The sequence below is a fragment of the Cnephaeus nilssonii genome (genome assembly GCF_951640355.1).
Source record: "Cnephaeus nilssonii genome assembly, chromosome: 10".
NCBI classification, from domain to species: Eukaryota; Metazoa; Chordata; class Mammalia; order Chiroptera; family Vespertilionidae; genus Cnephaeus; species Cnephaeus nilssonii.
In genome coordinates, this window is record NC_137081.1 from 61,593,476 (window position 1) to 61,610,309 (window position 16,834).

At 35.4% G+C, this 16,834-nt stretch overlaps 1 protein-coding gene across 1 annotated transcript in view; it reads left to right on the forward strand.

The window, feature by feature from the left end:
- Positions 1-10,549, forward strand: part of ARL5A (ARF like GTPase 5A) — a 31,396-nt gene extending 20,847 nt beyond the window's left edge. Inside the window, exons 5-6 of the mRNA XM_079782409.1 lie at positions 800-951; positions 4,050-10,549. Coding sequence (XP_079638535.1) covers positions 800-951; positions 4,050-4,098 — 201 coding nt within the window. The 3' untranslated portion in view covers positions 4,099-10,549. The remainder of the gene's footprint in view (positions 1-799; positions 952-4,049) is intronic.
- Positions 10,550-16,834: the final 6,285 nt, after the last annotated feature.

Consider the following 16,834-nt stretch of genomic DNA (forward strand, 5'->3'; position numbering starts at 1 on the left):
CAGGCTGGCAGGGGAGCAGTTAAGCATCAACCAGGCTGGCAGCGGAGTGGTTAGGGGGTGATCAGGCTGACAGGCAGGCAAGCAGTTGGGAGCCAGCAGTCCTGGATTGTGAGAGGGATGTCCCAGATTGGAGAGGGTACAGGCTGGGCTGAGGGACAACCCCCCGCCGTGCACGAATTTCGTGCACCGGGCTTCTAGTATATATATATACACACATATATATATATATTTTAAAGCCTGCTATATTTGGTCAAACATTTAAATAACTCACCCCTCCTTAATGCCTTGGCAGGGCCAGACCAAATGATTTTGTGGGCCTTATAGGACTGATGGGCCAGACGTTCCCCAACCCTACAGTCCAAGGCATACATTGTATATAATGAATTAGTTTATTTCCTATGTACCTAGGAGGTACTAGGTTGCAGTAGGATTTTTAACAGCTCTTGAGTGCCATGCTAAAAAGTAATTCTTAGTAGCCATAGAAGCCTAGTTTCAGGTTGGGGGAAATGGGTAATTATATATTTGAAGACATGGCTGCTTGCTAAATATAGCACTTAGGACCATAAATGTAATCTAGGACTATAAGAAATATGTAAATACATACAAGTATAGATAGATTTATTTAAAATGTGTTCAGTTTGAAGTTTACCTTCCATCAGTATAAGAGCTATTAAATGCTTTTATATCAAGTAGTTGAGAAATTCTAGGTTACAAAGATTACCAAAAAATATTCTATTCATTAAGTTAGAAAATCTCTGAAAAAATGCATTGGTCCTTATCATTTTATTTGCTTTTATAGGATCTAAGGAAAGCTGGATTGCTGATTTTTGCTAATAAACAAGATGTTAAAGAATGCATGACTGTGGCAGAAATCTCCCAGTTTTTGAAACTAACTTCTATTAAAGATCACCAGTGGCATATCCAGGCATGCTGTGCTCTTACTGGCGAGGGGTAAGAAGTCTTCCTCATGGATAACGTGTCTTTAGTTTAGGAATATGAATTTCTTCCTAAAATCCAATTTTAAGGTTACCACGTACAGATTGTTCTAAGGAAGAGATGTAAGACATAGTCAGTGTCTACAGTGAGAGTTTTTAACTTGGTTCTGTAAAGAATAAAACACAGCATACACATACACATACTGAACTAATATGTGCACATAGTTACAGTTGCTGTAGTAGTTCAGAGACATTAGAATGTCAAGGGGAGCTGGACAAGTCGGAAAACAGTTCTTATTGGTGGTGGGACTTTCGCTATAAGAAAGGAACTAACACTTGCTAAGCCTGTCCTATGTCTTGAGTGTTCCTTACAGTGTATCATTTATTCCTAACAATCATGTAGACCAGTTGTTTTAAATTCACACTTTATGCATAAAGGAGTTGAACTAGACTAGTTTGGGTGTACTCACTTTTGCCACCACTGTTGTCAAGAGGGAGTTATTGCAATTAAAAAAAAAAAAGTGTTCAAATTGGAGAGAGTATGGCACGAAGGTTGCTGGTTCTGGAAAGGAGGGTAGGTGCCTATAGTAGAATTTTGCCATAGTCTAGTGCCCAGAAATGAGAGGATTTCAAAAATGAAGTGGTTGTCAGCATTGTTAAATATAACATCAATGACCAGAAAGATGGAGAGTGCTGTTAGGAGAGATGGAATAGAGTAGGTTAGAAATAGGATAAAAAGCTAAAAGCCTGAGCAAATAAAATAATACTCTTGTTGTAGTTGTTTTTCTAAAATGTGGTAGATCTGTATATATTTAAAAGCAGAGAAAAAAAAAATTAAATTGGACATGAAGGATTCTAGAGTCTTAAATTTGGGGTTGTGGTTCTTCAGGTTTTAGGAAAGGGCAGAAGCTTGAGGCACAGATAGTTTCAATAAGTCATTATGTGGCTTTAACTATCATCATGGTTTTGAAAGGAAGGGAATTTCTCCCACTTCAGCTAATTCATCTATTTATGCCCCAAGCTTCTGCCCTTTCCTAATACCAGAAGAAGAACCTCAACCCCAGATTAAGAACTCTCTTTAGAATCTGTTATGTATGTACCTTTTAAAAACAAAGAAAAATAATTAAATGGGAGATGAAGTTGAATCTTACTCAGTGAAATAGAAGGCACTGTTATCTAATTACAGACATTAGGAGAGCTTAATTAGAACCTCAAAAAAGCAAATCTGTTCATTTAAAGAAAAATTCATAGATAATACCAACTCTCCACATATTCATTTAAGTAAAAATGTTACATGTTTCTGTCAAATAGTTAAATACATGTCGAGATACCTGTAGATATATCTTTATCTATGAAAGGACTTTAAGCAAAAGCACTGATGTAATACTAAATTTGACCACAAAGACAAATCGTCTAGGATTTATATAATACTTAGCTTATATACTTTGGGAAATTGTGTAGAAAATACATCATTAGTTAGGATGGATATGAACTCTGGCAGTTTCATTTTTGAAAGAGGTAATAGATAGCTGATGGTATCTTTTCAATTCTTGGTGTATGTGGGCCTCCATTTGCAGCAGTCAGCAAGTGTAAGTGTTTGGTTTTGGAGGAGATGCTTCCCTATTGTGGTCTGGCCACCTTGGTTTGAATTCTTGGTTTTAGTGTTGGTCGGACCTGACTCATATCTCTGCCATTTGCTAACCTCTCCAAGCCCAGCTTTCCTCTAATATGGGAAGGGTTCTGATCTCACTGTTGTAAAGAAATCTATACTAATAAAAGGGTAATATGCTAATTAGACCGCATAGACCAGACGTCTTCCGGTCGTCTTTCTGGACAAAGCCACGGTGGTGGGGGCCAAGGCAGAGGCGGTTAGGGGTGATCAGGCTGGCAGGGGAGAGCAGTTAGGGGCAGTCAGGCTGGCAGGAAGAGGTAGTTAGGGGCGATCAGGCCGGCAGGCAGAGTGGTTAGGGGCAATCAGGCAGGCAGGCAGGTGAGTGGTTAGGAGCCAGCGATCTGGGATTGTTCAGTAATCTGGCCTAAACCATCAGTTGGACATCCCCCAAGAGGTCCCAAATTGGAGAAGGTGCAGGCCGGACTGAGGGGACCCCCCCCCCCCCCCCCCCGTGCACGAATTTCATGCACCGGGCCTCTAGTATTAAGATAATGAATATTAAGTGCTTAGCACAGTCTGGGCCAACACTGAAGCAATCATTTATTTATCTCATTGCCTTTTTTTTCTATTTCTATCTTCTTTTATATTGTTATAATCATACTTACCCAAAAATCTGATTTTTCAGTTTCTCATATCTGTAAAAGCTCCTGACAGACAGTGGTTAATGCTTCATAACAGTTCATTTTGTTGTAACATATGTACAATCATTTTTCTCTTGCTAAACACTTTCTTTACCACAATGAACATGTCTTTATAGTATTTTGGATTATGCTCAGTTACCCTTTATTCAGTGATAACTAGTATTAGCGGTAAGAGATTTTACTTTCTTCAAAAAATGTAAATATATAGATGTAGCAGACATATTATGTATGTACTCTGTTTTAACAACTCTACTATATATTTAATATCCTGCAATTTTACTTCATTTAAATAATGAGCATTTATCATATTGTAAAGTAGTTTTTGAAAGGAAGTTTTTAATATTTCATCATGAATGGTCCATAATTTGTTAAATTTTTCTCTATTTCTAAACATTTAAATTCTTTTTCCTATTAAAAATGTTTTGATAAACAGTCTTATACATAAATGTCTTTATGTACAAGGATGTATTTCTTGAAGTAGAAAAGAGGATAGAGAGGGTATTGATATTTTAAATACTCTTGAATATGTATAGCTAAATTACTTTCCATGGGCATTTATATAATCACTGAGCTTTTATATGTAAGGCAGTGTTCTAGGCAAATGAGAAACAAAACAAATGAGAAAGCACGGATGTACTGTGTCTTGAGAGTATGGCTTCACCACAACAGCACCGACATGGAACAGTATTGATTTTTTAACCTTTGCTGTTTAGGTAAATGAAAAAATGATACCTTGTTTTAGTTTTCTGTTTATAGCTTTTTAGTTGAGAATTTGATCAAATGATTTTATTTTCTGTATAGATTATGCCAAGGACTGGAATGGATGATGTCACGACTTAAGCTTAGATGATCTCTACTGACTTCTTCTCATAGACTTTATATAAACGAAGTGCTGGACTTTACCTGAAAGCTCCAAAAATTAATGGTTCAGATATATTTATAGTAAACTGATTTAAACTTTTTCTATAAGAAGAAAAATTAAGACCACTTATTTGAAAATGAAGATGAAGCCTCACCTTCCAATTGCTTTCTCATTAGTTTCTTCCAAAGCCAGGTCTTAAAGCTGTGATTGACATTTTCTCATAATGAATCCTCTCAAGACATTGTGTAGCCTGTGGTAAGTACAAAAGGAGAGGAAGACATTTTTTTAAACTTTAAGAGCTTTATTATCAGTATAACCCTCTTTTGTTGAATGTTCTCTTTTTGTTCCATTAAGTCAAAATATAAATCAGCACAGATATTCAGTTTCTGGTATTTTAAAATGTAATGTTACTTACGAAAAGTATTTTGCATTTGTGTATGTATTGTGTATATACCTCAACCTCAAGTTAATGGCTTTGATTTATGTTCTAAAGAAAAGTGAATAACAAAAATTAATAATATTCTTAATTATAACAATAATGAAATGAATACTGGCATTGGTTTAAGTGCCAATTTGTACTTTTCCCCTATGCTCTCTGCATTGTACTAATCAACCCCCAAAATCACTGAGCTGCTCTTTAAAAAAAAAAGAAAGAAAAAAAGTTTGAAATTGGTTACCTATGTTTTGTTGTTCAAATCACATACATACAAGCATGTAATCCAATGAGTGGAGTATCTGTCAAGTTCTTAGAATTGCTAATGGGCACAATTGCACATTGAGCCGTTATCTGATTGTTCCCTTTATGAGACCGTATGCCATCTAAATTACTGAGTAAATTGTTAATCCATTAATCAATTATTAACTGTGATTAAAATTACCAACTGATTTTTCAGCATTAATGGAAAACTGCTGTGTGAAATGTCTATCCAGAGAAGTGTCACCATATAAATATTATCAAATAATTTAGCTAGATTCTTAAGTATTAAATTATATGTCAAGCATTTAAAGTGAATTTGAAATGAAAAGTAAAGCATATTTTCCAAGCAACAAAGATAATTTATTAATTTGAACATTTTTAATTCTTAACTTTTGAAATAGTTTTAGATTTTTTATTTCTATATTTTCTTTTATCTTCTTATAACATGTGAATGTATTGTTTGGCAAGTAAAAAATACAAATTTTTTTAGTGCTTTTAAGAATTTGGTTTAAAATTGATCAACATAATGCATTATTTTTTCTAAGAAATAGCTTGCCCCAAAACACCTTCTATGTTCGTGTAGGCTTTTTTTTCTTTCAATATCTGAAAAGTCACAGGTATTTCTGTTGTAACTGTAAACATCTAACTAAATGTGTTCAGATATATTCTTGAGTACTCAGTCCCTGAAAATCTGAACAATAATCCAAGCTGGCATGTTTTAGAATATTCAAGAAAAAAATAATTCCTTTTAATACCAGCCTTTTAGATTTTGTGAAGATTTTGATGAGGGATAATAGTATATACTGTAAGCATTGACAAAACTTTGAAAATTCCTTTCTACAAAATTAAAATGCTCACTATCTAAGTCCAAGTTGGGCATAGGAGATGGTCAGTGTTTAATGTTGGATGTTTTGTGTTTTATATTTATATTATAATGTTCAAAATGCAAGTATAATATTTTATTTGTCAACTTTTACAAAAGTAAATTCTAAATTACTAAGCTTTATTTGTTCATATGTTCTCATACTTTTTTCAAATAACTATAAGGAATTACTTGTTATATATTAAAAACTCCCTTAAAACCCAAATATATATAAGTAGGTATTGCAGTTTCATCAGAGAAAAATATTCATTACAGTAGCCCAGCAAATCCACACCTTTTATCCTTTTTATTTTTTTGTTTGTTTTTTGTTAATTCTCCCATGAGGATATTTTTCCATTGATTTTTAGGGAGAATAGGAGAGGGAAAGACAAGAGAGAAACATCAATGTGAGAAAAACACATCGATCGGTTGCCTCCTGCCTGGGCCCTGACCAGGTACCGGGCTGGGGAGGAACCTGCAACCAAGTACCTGCCCTTGACCACAACCGAACCCGGGACGCTTCAGTCTGCAGGCCGACACTCCATCAACTGAGCTAGGGCTATCCTTTTAATTTTTTAATTTGAATAACCACAGTTCAGTCTCTTGGATTGCTGCCACATCAGTTCAACAATATACCAGCACATTCCCTTGTCATCAAGGTGTTGGCTAAAATTTATTCTAATGGGATGTTTGAAGCATACACTACATTGTTGCAATTGGTTTAGTGTAATAGATTATTGACATGGCATCATGAGAATGCATGAAATCTTATACCACATTTGCAAAACATGATTTTTTGTTATACTATTTTAGGCTAAGCGTTGGAAATGTGTAATTACCTATATACTTGTGCATAAAACCAAAATTAAAATTCATGTATGAAAATGCATCAAAATCATTTTAATAGTATTAATTCTAAGTAAGATGGAGAGCATATTGGCAGTTTATATGTAGTTTAAGTGGACTTAAGCAAAGGGCAGTGATTTTGGTTTTAATACGCTACTCTTGGATGTAAACAAACATTTTGTGCTCAACTTTGAAAAGAACAAAGCTTCATACCTCAGTACATGTGGCTGGATTTAAATATCCCATGTTTGCTACTAATTTTGAAAGTCATATGACTTCTCTTGATATCTTGGTAAAGTAGCCATATGGTATAAGCATTTAAATAAGTTAAATTTTGCCATACTGGCATTTATAAGATATATCTTACACAGTACATTGAGTTGTTTGAAATTTTCAGTTCTACCTTCTTTGGCTCTCACAATGGGCAAAGAATACAATGAAGGCAGGTAATTTGGGGACCAGGGGGAAGTTGGTAGGGAATATGACGTTTTGCCTTAAGAATAAAAAATGCCAGTCAGCTTTAGCACTGTTGACTGGCATTTTTAATGCAGGTAAAGTGATTTTTAGCAGTGTGGCATGCAATAGAAGAGTTTCTGGTCTTTAAAAAGTGCCTCGTAGGTCGTTACAGCGATATCACAGAGAACAGCAGGGTGCTCGAGGAGAGTCAGGAAGTCCCTGAGGTATTAATTTTTTTCTCTGAGTGTATAGTATTAAGATGCCTAGAAGTGGGATTCTGTTATACCCTCTGTTACAGGCACTTTACATTTATTGCTGTACTACAGCAACCACATACAGTACAGACAACCTCGAAATCTGTTTATATTAGTGTAAATAGAAAACTGTAGACAGTTTTCTAGTTTTCTCTGCAGGCATTTTTGGGAATATATCTGTAGTGTATTCTGCTTTGTATATAGGGGACAGCAGCACATCCCAGATTATCTGTGGGCTTTGGGGTCATTGTCTCTCAGTTGCCCAGTTGTATTTTGGCATCGATCCATCTTTCACGGCTGAGTAGAGACAAGGTTTCTTTGCATGACTTAACTTTGATCCCTCCCACTGTCTAAATATAATCTGGAACTTCTTGCTTCGGGATCAGCTTTCCCACAACCCAGCCATCCCTTGCTCTCTCCTGTATCTTGATTCACCAACAATGAAGATATGTTATCTGTCCTGGAGGTATTCTAAACTTTCCCGTATCCATTGTTCCCCAAACCACTAGTGTCTAAGTAGGTTCTCTAGTTCTTTGTTATCCTCTCATCACTGGCTTGATTCATAGATTGGTCTTTGCTCGTTAGAGAGTATTGTCAGAGCAAGACTGGCTTGCTGTGTATACAGCATACAAATGCCACAGTAAAGTTTTTAAAATTATACTGTATTTAATGCTTCTTAATTTTAGCTTCACATGCTGAAAAGTAGATTCAGAAAGATAAGAGAACTAGACTCTGCCAGCTCCTTGACCTAAAAAGTTAGATAGGGAAAGGATTACATGATATGAGTATTATCTTCTCATTACCAAAAATGGGTTACATTTTGGAGAGTACCAGTACAAATAGTTTCAGTTGGGGAAATATGTCAAGCCAAATTTATGTATGGTGTTTAACCTGAAGACATCTTTACATCCATAAAACCACAGACCACATTCCGTTTTTTTTCCTCGTGTTTACTTAAAAAATATAAACATTAGTTGTCTAAAGGAATTAGTAATGAGAAGTTTATCTTTACAAAATAAACCTGTTGAAATGGGCTTTAAAACATATAAAAATCATCAACTGTTGGTGTGCTGACTTTGTGTAGATATAGACATAATAAAGAAAACACTTTTTTCAAGTTCTACTTATATAAAAATAAAACTTCAGTATCATGCTCCCTCAAAGGATGTGTGATACTTTTAAGATCCTGGTGGTGTAGTAAAGAAAGACCATTTTAAAACTTTGGATGCTAAAAAGTAACTGCTTCTATTAAACCCTAAAATTGTGTGTGTAATTGTCAAGAAATTATACCAGGATACAGAAGGGTTAATTATGCAGTATTTCTTATCAATTGTCTAGCCCTGTATATTCTAAAAACTAAAGCTTCAATCTCTATGGTCTTGCCTGATAGGTAGTTTTTTGGTAGAAAATCCCCATAGTCTGTACTCAAGTGCCTAAAAGTGATTCGTGTTGATTTGTAAGTCCTCTAATAATTGTGTGTGTGTGCTTGGCTTACTGATAACACAGCCCTGAGAGTTTCTGATTCTCAATTTGTGCTTTATTTGAGTAAAAAGCCTTGAAATTGAAAATACCCAATCATAACCTTCAAAAAACCAGTGTAAGGAAACATGAATGAACGCATTTTTTCTCTTTCCTAATGCAAGTATTTTGTGACCCTGATGTTAGTTAATGTGGGGACTAGAAAACTGAACTCTATTTCAGTTTTTAAAAATAGTTTAACACACAGAAAATTAAATTGTGTGTTGTAAAACCTTAGTAAAAGTTGGTTGCTTGTGTAAGAGTAGCCGCTTAATTCTCATATTCAGTAGTTAGCAGTTTTGAGTCATACATATCATTTAGATCTTAAGCCATATTGTGTGTGGACACCAAAGTCCTTCTTCTCTTTAGATTCTACTTAGAAATCAGAGTTTTTGAAGCGCCCTTTTATGTTTTTCATACATTGTTTCTATTTCTTTTCTTTTTTTTTTTTTTTCCATTGAGTATGACTGTAAAGTCTAGGGGCAAAGACTTGACTGTATTTTCAGTGAGTTACAATTACATTGTGTTCATATTTTAAATCATCTTGCATGGAAAATGAAATGTGCGTATGATTTTAAATTACTGAAATGTATACTCTCTTATCTTCCCCCAAACTTCTAACGTCGGCGATATACAGAATTTCTCTAATAATTTTGCTTGAAACTAGTTCTTTAGATTCAAATAGCCTTTTCTTACATTGTGATCCCTGAGGTGAGGTGATACCTGCAGAACACTTTTAAAGGTACTTTCTGGGTTAATGTTCAACATAACACATTGAGGAGGACAGTGTAATTATGTCTAGTGAGGGCTCTTTTTGGTTGATAGAGATGAAAAAATGTATACTAATTTTTATTTGTGCTTAAAATACATTTTACTAATTATATTGATTTTAAATATGACAAATTCTTATAAATATTAATCTTCCTTATTGTATTTTCCTGGTGAAACCTATGTGAAAATCTGTTCCAGCTAGTCTCTTTGTATAATTTCCCCTCCCCAGGTGAGCTCTATGTATATCAACATAATTGAAATCGCATTTAATACAACAAACAACCTAGAAAACGTTTTCAAAATGTTTAGGTTTGTTTTATTTGAACTTCTAATATGGCAAAAGGTTTTGATTCAAAATTTGTATGAAAGAAGAGGCAGAGAATTTGTCTTGTCTCTTTATTATTTTATGAACTTGTGATTCCTCTGTGTCCTAGGAAGATTTTACACTCGGGAATGATGCAAAAAGTGATGCTCTTAGAGCATTTGGGTGCTTTCATGTCTTTTCAGTGCTGATGTGTTAGGTGCCTGGGGAGATGATGCTTCAGGGCTTCTTGGTAAGACAACTTCCTGGATGGCTGGGGGTATTTATGTTTGCGCTCAGGTTGGGAGGGAGTGGTGGATTGGAGTAGGGACCTCTCCATTGGTTAAAGCAGTACAATCAGTTCTTTGCAAGTGTGTTACTTCATTATACTTCTAACAACATTCTCATGTTCATAACTTCCTGAAATGTTTGGCTACGGAAATGTAAGGCTTTGGGTCAGGTGACCAGTAGTAGGACCTTGTTCATAATGAAATAAAGGAATGATACCAAGATATATTTGGGGGGAAATGATAAGATTTTACTGGAGAATTTCCATGTTTAATATATACATTAACTTTTTTTAAAAGTTGCATGTTAACCTGGGAACACAGTATTGTCTCTATGCTTTACTGAGTAAAAAGAAAAAAGATTTGAGTTAAATTGTTACTCTGTTATATACTATTACATATACCTTTTCTTTTAGAAAGGGCTAATTATAATTACTATTCACACGTCTGTGTTGTCAGTGTTTTTATTCTGATTTATTCTCTGAATGTGTGCATACTTGGTGATGGTAGTTCTGTTAACGGACTGGGATTAGCCAGGGCTATTGTAAAGGTGTGACGGTTGCATTATGCAAATGCAAAACCTTTTATGGAATGTAGTCAATTAATAGAGAGAGCATTCTGCCTTTTACTTCTGGAAATTTGAAGTAGACATGAACCTGCTATACAGTGGCCAGGCTATGTGATTAATTTATCTTAAAATGTAAGGAAAGTCGAGTTATTTAAAATGTATATTACTAAAGTGAACATCCATAAGAATGATTGATAGTGAACAGAAGAAAAGTGAGGGAAAAAGGTTGGGGGAGAGGAGTCACCCACATGCACATGCTTATTTGAATATTGGTCTTTCTCCCTTTCACTAGAACGTAAGCTCCGAGGCCTAGTGACCATACTTGACCATAAGTGTTGTATTTACTAGTTTATATCCCTCGGTGCTGAGTGCAGTGCCTGGTGACAGGTGTTCAATGTATATGTTGTGACGAATGAATGAATGAGTTATTAATATTTTTTTGGGGGGGTTTCCCCGATGGATAGTTTTTCTTACCTATGTGATTATAGCATACTGCTCTATTTAATTCTTATCTCAATTCTTACTGAATTCTGCCTTTTTTTAAAAAAAAACTTACTTATTTTTAAAGCGAGCGAGAGAGAGAAACATCAATGTTAGAGAGAAACATTGATTGGCTGCCTCTCACACCCACCATAATCAGGGATCAAGCTGGTAACCTGGACATGTATACTGACTGGGAATCAAACCGGCGACCTTTCAATGCACAGGATGACTCTCAACTAACTGAGCCACACCAGCCAGGGCTAATTCTGCCTTATATTAAAAGGGATTCAAGGTGATTATATGTTTTTCTCACTAATTCTTGTGGTAGAAATCAGACTTATTTCCTTAAAAATGTCCTGAAAGCCCTAACTGGTTTGGTTCAGTGGATAGAGCTTCGGCCTGCAGACTGAAGGGTCCCGGGTTTGATTCTAGTCAAAGGCACGTGCCTGGGTTGCTGGCTTGATCGCCAGTAGGGGGTGTGCAGAAAGCAGCCAGTCAATGATTCTCACCATTGATGTTTCTATCTCTCTCTTTCTCTCTCTTCCTCTCTGAAATCAATTTAAAATATATATATATATACACATATATATATATATATATATATATATATATATATATATATATATATATATATATATATATTTCTTTGAATTCTGTATGGATTTGCATCTAGGAATGTTGGGAATGTACCAGAGTTTAATAAGCACCCACAGACATTGAAATAGGGCATGCTACAAACAGCGCTTCTGGAAAAAGATTTGAGTCATCTTCGTGATCCCTTATGCCCTTTTTTTTTTTAGTTTTCACATCTGAAATATCCTCCTTTTGTTAGTAAATAACCTTTGTCCCATGAAAAGAATGAGATTTTTACAACATGAAATAGCTTCTGGTAGTCTTTTTTAATAGGTTCCTTATGACTGTACCACCCTTTTGAAGACACCATGAGCTGGGCTGAGTGACCAGTCATTCACATCACTACATGCCTTACATTCTTGCAAAATCATCTGCTTCAAACTGATGAGATCTTTTTTAAATACTTCCAATGTTTGAATGCTCCTAGTATTTAGACTCCCAAATAATATTCTACCATATTTCCATTATTTTTTGTACATTCTGAAGAGAGATGAAGATAATTAGTAAAAGTTAATTCACTGATGCAATATCATTTGCAACCTCAAGTGCAAGTTTCAATGGTTTTGATGGAGCCTCATCACTTGATAATTTTACCACTTTTAAAGGACTCTTGAGCATAGATAATCTCCATTCAGATGGTTATTTTTAAATGATACAAGCAAAATGCAGTGAGAGGAAAAAGAGGTATTTTCGGTGGGTGAGTCAAGAGGCTTTGTAGAAGAGGTGGCACAGTAAGCCAGCGCTGGCCTGGGAGACGGCCTGGTGATGAACTTGGGCAGCCGCAGTGCACGCAAGGCTCTGTTCACATTTTCATAGGTGGGTGATGTTCTGTGGAACTGCATGTAAAACAAAAACATAAAATGAATGTTTTGTCTCTGTATTTTCTGTAAGTTCCTATGATATTACAGGGTGAAAACAAGGGCAGTTTAATGGAAATTAAATTTAATTTAAAATTTACATTGATCTTTAAATTTATTAATGTGTGTTCACTTTTTAAAAGTGGGAAGGTAATAGACAAAACATGGAAAAGATTGATTTACCTAGACAGAAAAAAATGATAACTTTAAAATGTTCTATGATCTTATTAGTATATGTAAATGTGTTAACACTTTGGCTTCATTTTAATAAAACTTAATGGATTTTAGAGAGTGGCACTCATTTTTTTTAAGAAAATGTAAAACCTTTTTGAGATTATAAAATCACCTACTTGTTTTTGTACTTGATGAATAAGAGCCAAATTAAAATTTATAGTTTAATGAGCTACTTTATTAATATATTTGCTAGAGAAGAACGTTACTTTAATAAAATGTATGGCATAAATTTACACATTTTTATGGTGAATATGGCTTTAAACTATTTTGTTTTTATATTACTATTTAATTAAGTAACAGAGTCATTTTATTCAGACAAATCATTTGCTATCCCTAAAATGAATATGAGCCCATCCATGAAAAAGTAAAGTTGACATATGAGTAAAAGTCAGACGGGAACTACAGTAAGTGGTTAACAGTGGCATTCTATAGGGAATTGGATTGCGGGAATGCAAAGTCTAACTTTTATGCCAGTTATGAAAATGACTTAGTTGTAATTTAAATTTTTATATTTTTATTTAATAAATTAATAGTTAAATTGTTATGGTTAGTATCAAATTAATTATAATTAAACAATGCTAGTCATAATTTGGATAGTAAGTATAAGACATAAATATATCTAATGAATAATGAATGTAAACAAATTAAAATTTTCTAGTGTGACAGTATCAAAATTATAATTAACATGTTGTTTGAATATTAGAAAACAAGCTAACACTTTAAACATTAGTAATGTATTAAAATTAAAATAACTTTTACTTTAAAAGATGATTCAGGAAATTCATGCCAAACTTTCTTTTGATTAAGTTGCCAACAGGTAGAGTGTAAAAGTGATGCCTTTCTGAATACCATGGCTGTAAACAAGCATATATTCTGTTCCTGCTGTGTGAAAAGGAGCCAGGTGTAAGAGTGTCTGATTCAAGGGCAGAGCGCTGATGATATCATTTCCATAGACAGTGCACTGCAGCTGGCTCTGTCAGTCTGTGAAGAGCTCACTTAAAAAAAGACCATGAAGTAATTTGCAATTCAGGGCCAGTATTTTAAAGGAAATGAGCTGGAAGTCTACTCATTAAAGTCAAAGGAAAACTTGTGCTTTAAAAAAAAAAAAAAAAAGTATTTTTGTTTCTTCAAAGTGTAATCATACCAGCTTGCTTATTAGCCCATTAGGGATTTAGGAAAAGGTGACAGTGTTATGTATTTTCCTTTTTAAAAAAGTTTTTTGAAGGAAGACCTAGGGGAAGAAATTATACAGGTCTCTGGAATTTAAACCCACATTGTTAATTTCATTTAAGACACTTATGGGTTGCAGAGAGATTTATTAGTTATCTGTTCCCTCACAGTGTCAGGCTGACCAACGGGTAAGTACATGCGTCCAAACAGCAAGAAAGCAGAGTCAGAATTCCCACCCTCCTTGGGCTCACGGGAAGCACAAATGACGTGAGTAGCATACAGTGCACCAAAAACCTGGCCAAAACCCATTAAGTGCATATCTGGTTTCCTTATGACAATACTTTAGCTACAAATGATTTGTTGATATGTGTGTATCTCCTCACTCCCCTTGTCTAGTGTCCCAAAATATATCCTTTGGCTTCCTATATATATACAACAGCATAATAAAATTCAACAGAGTACCTACCAAGTCTTAGAAACTGCTAGGGGTCAGGGATGTAGAGAATGAAACTATGTATGTTCTTAGGTTGCTTAATCTGGTAGGAAAGATCTATAAACAAATAGCTTATGCTTTGTTAATAACATCACATGTAGGTATTTCTGCTTTTAGTCATAAAATTTCTGACCTTTGTACTCTTGGAATGGCCCAAAGATCTGTAAGAAATAAATATGGCTCGGCCGGTGTGGCTCCATGTTTGAGCGTCGACCTATGAACAAGGAGGTCACTGTTGGATTTCCAGTCGGAGCATATGCCCAAGTTGTGGGCTCGATCTACAGTGGGGGGCATGCAAGAGGCAGCCGATCAATGATTCTCTCTCATCATTGATGTTTCTATCTCTCTCTGAAATCAATGAAAATATATTTTAAAAATAAATAAAAATGTACTTTTTTTAAAAAAAGAAATATTTGTCAGAGCATCTCTCCCTTTCATTAGTAAGTTTGGTTTCATATTTGTGCCTGTTGACTTCTCTTTCACCCCTGTATGGTGGGCATTCCTCAAGAGATGTCATCACTCTGCTAGGCCAAGTCATTCAGGGTTTTACCAAGCCTCTCCATCCCTGACCTTTCAGACTCATGTTACCTGTAGATTTATATTGCCTGTGTGATTGTTCAGATGATGTCTGAAATGTGATGTGTATGTCAGAAAGAATTCATCTCCCCCACCTCCCACCTCCTGCTGCTTCCCAGTTTCCCATATTCCAGTGCCATTGGTCTCTTAGTCCTGCAAAGTAACAACCTCCTTAAGTAGCATGGCCTCTGCTTTTTCCCCTTCCTCTCGCCCTTCCACCTTTGTTACCAGCATCAGTGTTTCTTTCCCTCTTTCAAACTTCAAACTTTTGGAAGGTTCTCCTGGTTTGAGCTCAAAACTCTATTCCTTCCAAGAGTCTCTTCTTTCAAAATGTAACTGATTAGTATTAAATAAGTTTATTTAATACTAATCAGTTATATTTTTACAAAATGAAGTATATCAAATGTTATTTTTAAAAGACAGTTTTAGCAGAACAATAGCCACATTATTTCAAATGGATGTTTGCTAACATTTAAATTAATAATGTGTATTTACATTTTTTAAATTCCCTGTCCACTCAACAATAATGATATTAAAATTAAGTCTTTGTTTGAAAAGTATGTAGATAAGGAACATCTATTTAGAGATTTTCTAGTAATCCAGACCTTCAGTCTTCCTTCCTTCAAATACTGCAACTATACAAATAAGCCTTTTGAATTTTAAAGTTTACAAGATCCAAGAAATATAAAAGGATCAGATGCTACTGAGTTTAACAGAATTTTCTACAGATTTACCTATTTACCTATAAACCAATATGTTTTTTTTGTATTATATTCTTCTTAACTTTTCTTTACAACAAAATAAGCCAGAGATTCCTTGAAGTTGTTTATTTCTCCCATAATTGTTCAGGGCGGGTGTTCAAGTTTGATAGCCAGGTCCTTTCATCTTGTGGCTCCACCATCCCCAAGGCCTTGCTGCCATCTGCATCGAACTTGAAGAGGACAGAGTACGGAGGAGGTGTGTCTGCTGCTTAAAGATTTCCACCTGAGAGTGGCATGCCTTCCTTCTGCTCCCATTCCATTGGCGAGAACTAGGTACATGGCCACCCCAAGATGCAACGGAGGCTGGGGAATGCCATTCCTGGCTGGGCTGCTACTTAGCAGTTACCACCGTATCAATCGATGGAAAGAATAGGGTTTGGTGGACCACTGCTTTATGTCGTGTAGAGTGTTTAGACAAGTTAACAAATAATTACCTCACCATAGTAGAGAATACATTTAACTTGGTTAACTCAGACTGGGGGGGTGCACTGGGAGGGTAGGGGACAGGTCAAGAAGGGCTTTGGGGAGGAGGTGGCATTTGAGCTATGTCTTGAAGAGTATAAGCTAACCAGGTGAAGAAGAGGGAAACGATTTTAGGCAGAGAAAACATGCGAAAGATCAAGTATTAAAGAATATTGTGTGTTGGGGGCACAGAAGTAGCGTAATATAAGTAGATTGTATTGGGAGTCGTGGTAAGATGAGCCATAAAATGTGGCTAAAGAGCCTTTAGATTCTAAGGAAAAATCTCTTTGTATTCAAGAGCTTTTTAGAATATAGAATCCACAGGTTTGGGATGAGATGCAGCTAGCCCATGAGAAGTAGCCAGGTCATTGAGGGTCTGGAGCCAAAACGTGACAGGAGAGGGAATAGCAAGTACAAAGGCCGCAGGTGGGATGGGTTGGTGTGTTGGAGGGAAACAGGCTTGTGGCTGGAATGTATGTGGGAGATGAGGTCTGA